We start from the raw sequence: 2,297 nt of genomic DNA, 5'->3' as shown, positions 1-2,297 counted from the left end.
ATGTCCAATATATAAATCACATCATATCCAATTATTACATGAGAGTTGTAGTTAGTAAAAAATAGCCTTACCGTACATTTTTACTTCATCATTCAAACAATTTTAACATTTTGCAGTTTGTACATTAATAGGTGATTCTACTTAAGACTTGGGTTTAACTCAATGGGAGGTAGGGCATTTCCTTTCCAAGTACTAAGCTTTGTTCAAAGTTAATGCTTCATAATTTGGTGCCACATCCTCAAATGGGCTGAAAAAAAAAAAAACTCCTTCAAAATGACTATTCCAAACAATAGACAGTTCCTAGCACAAGGACTATGGAATCCTATACAGTAATATATCCACTTCAGTTTAGGGCTGTCGCCACATTAGATTTGAACTGTACAATTATTCATGATAACGATATTATTAAAATTAGAATAAAAAATAATAATATCAGTCAAATTCATCTTTAACTTTTATTGGGTGTTATGTCTATTTTTTGGCAAATTAATTACACTCAACTGTAATGCTGGCAACCAGCATTAAGGTGCATTAGTGTGAACCACAAAACGGGAACAGAAATAAACAAAACATATTTAAAGCTGCAGTAGGTAATTTTCACGAAACTATTTTTTTTGATTGGTTGTTTTTGTTCAGGCCAGATTTTTTTTTTTTACAGATTATCTGTCTCATGTACTACTGTTAAGATAAAGTGAAAGTTTCAGCAAATATGACAAAAAGTTATTTTTTTAATAAAAGTTACCTACTGCAGTTCTAACTAGCCCAACATGGCATTCTTTACTTGTCCCAGGCAAGGGGGCAGTCCAAATTGTCGAGCTCTGTTTCAAAACAACCTAACACATATTTTATCTGAACCTTTTAGGTTCGGTGCTAGTAGCAGAATTCAAGTAATCAAATGATCATTTTTGACTTCACCTCTCAGGACTTTTTTACAGCAATGTTCCCAGATCTCAGCAAATGTCTTGCAAAGGTATCAGAACTGATAGAAACCCAAGTTTTAATAAACTGTAATTCACAACATCAATATAACGCACTGTGCATCACTGTATCTGCAGTGTGCCTAAGGACTTCACAGTCATGATGTCTTAATCAATCACAACCAGGCCCATATCTGTAATAACTGTGCTCATGTTGAGAGCAACTCAACAGGAGTTCATTAAGTTCCATAAAGCTTTTCAACATCATCATTTGTACAGTCAGTGAGATGGCCCTTGTGTCCCTCCCAACGTTAATTTCAACGCCTCTACATTGAAAGTAGAAAATGGATAAAGAGTTCATAAATTTGATGCTTGTCAATTCTACTACTTATTTTATGTTTTATGTAATTTTAGTGGACTTTCACTTGCTCATAATGCTACATAATCTTGCTTGTTAACTATATTGTAGGCCTGGAACATCTCACATAACCAACAATCAGCCAAGCTCCCTACAGTGTGAACTCCTGATGACAGAGCCGGTTTTCAAATTTAAACAGACTAGGCATTCTGAAGTACAGAGTTCTCTAAAGTGAAGTCGTACTGAAAACTAGCCAGGTTATAGTTTATGTCCCGGGACAGCAGCACGTCAGGAATTAGGGGGAACCCCGCCTGCATGGCCAGAACATGAGGAGCCAGGGTGAAGGGGACGTCCCCCAGAAGATCCGGGACATTCGGTGCAGCTTCCACCACTAAGGTTCCTGCTAACGGCGCTGTGGTAGGTAGAGCTGTAGCTGTGTGCTTTGTGTCGGTGGGTTGAGCTGGAACTGTACAGAATGGCTGTGAGGAAAGAGCAGATTTAATGGCAGTGTTGAGATATTACAATTAGATACACATTTGGTCATCTAATCTCTTTTCACACTGGTTCAAAGTCTTCTACCCCACAAGCAGCAGCGGGGAGAGCTTTAAACCTTGGTCAAAAATAAGGTTCCTCTGGCTCCTTCTAGTGCTCCTGGTGGATTCTTGCAAATGCCATTGGGAGCACTAAGAGGAGCCAGAGGAAACTGATTTGTTCATAGATTATCTGTCTCATGTTCTACTGTCAGGATATAGTGAAAGTGTCAGTAAATATGACCAAAAACATTTGTATAAAAATGAGTACAGTAGTGCAGCTTTAAGTGAGTGCTTATATTAAAATCCCAATGTGGGTATCTTGAGAGTGCAGACACCAGCCTTCACTTCTTTAACATACTAAGGATGGAAGTTACAAAGTCATAGTCCCCACCATTACAGTTGACAGGTGTGACGGCTGTGCTGCAAAGGCAGAGCGGGTCGGTTGTTGGTTCGATCCCTGCTCCTCCTGTCACATGTCGAAGTATCCTT

General features: G+C 38.6%; 1 protein-coding gene across 1 annotated transcript; it reads right to left on the bottom strand.

Annotated features, from left to right (window-relative positions):
• Positions 1-432: 432 nt before the first annotated feature.
• On the bottom strand, positions 433-1,793 carry umad1 (UBAP1-MVB12-associated (UMA) domain containing 1; the record flags this gene model as incomplete). Its single annotated transcript, XM_035681017.1, has 1 exon — positions 433-1,793. A coding segment is annotated over one exon (318 nt), but the record flags the coding sequence as incomplete, so codon positions are not given.
• Positions 1,794-2,297: the final 504 nt, after the last annotated feature.

This window comes from Morone saxatilis, unplaced genomic scaffold (genome assembly GCF_004916995.1).
Source record: "Morone saxatilis isolate NCDOM2014 unplaced genomic scaffold, NCSU_SB_2.0 Contig9, whole genome shotgun sequence".
In the NCBI taxonomy this organism is placed as follows: Eukaryota; Metazoa; Chordata; class Actinopteri; family Moronidae; genus Morone; species Morone saxatilis.
This window is presented reverse-complemented; position numbering and strand designations above follow the sequence as displayed.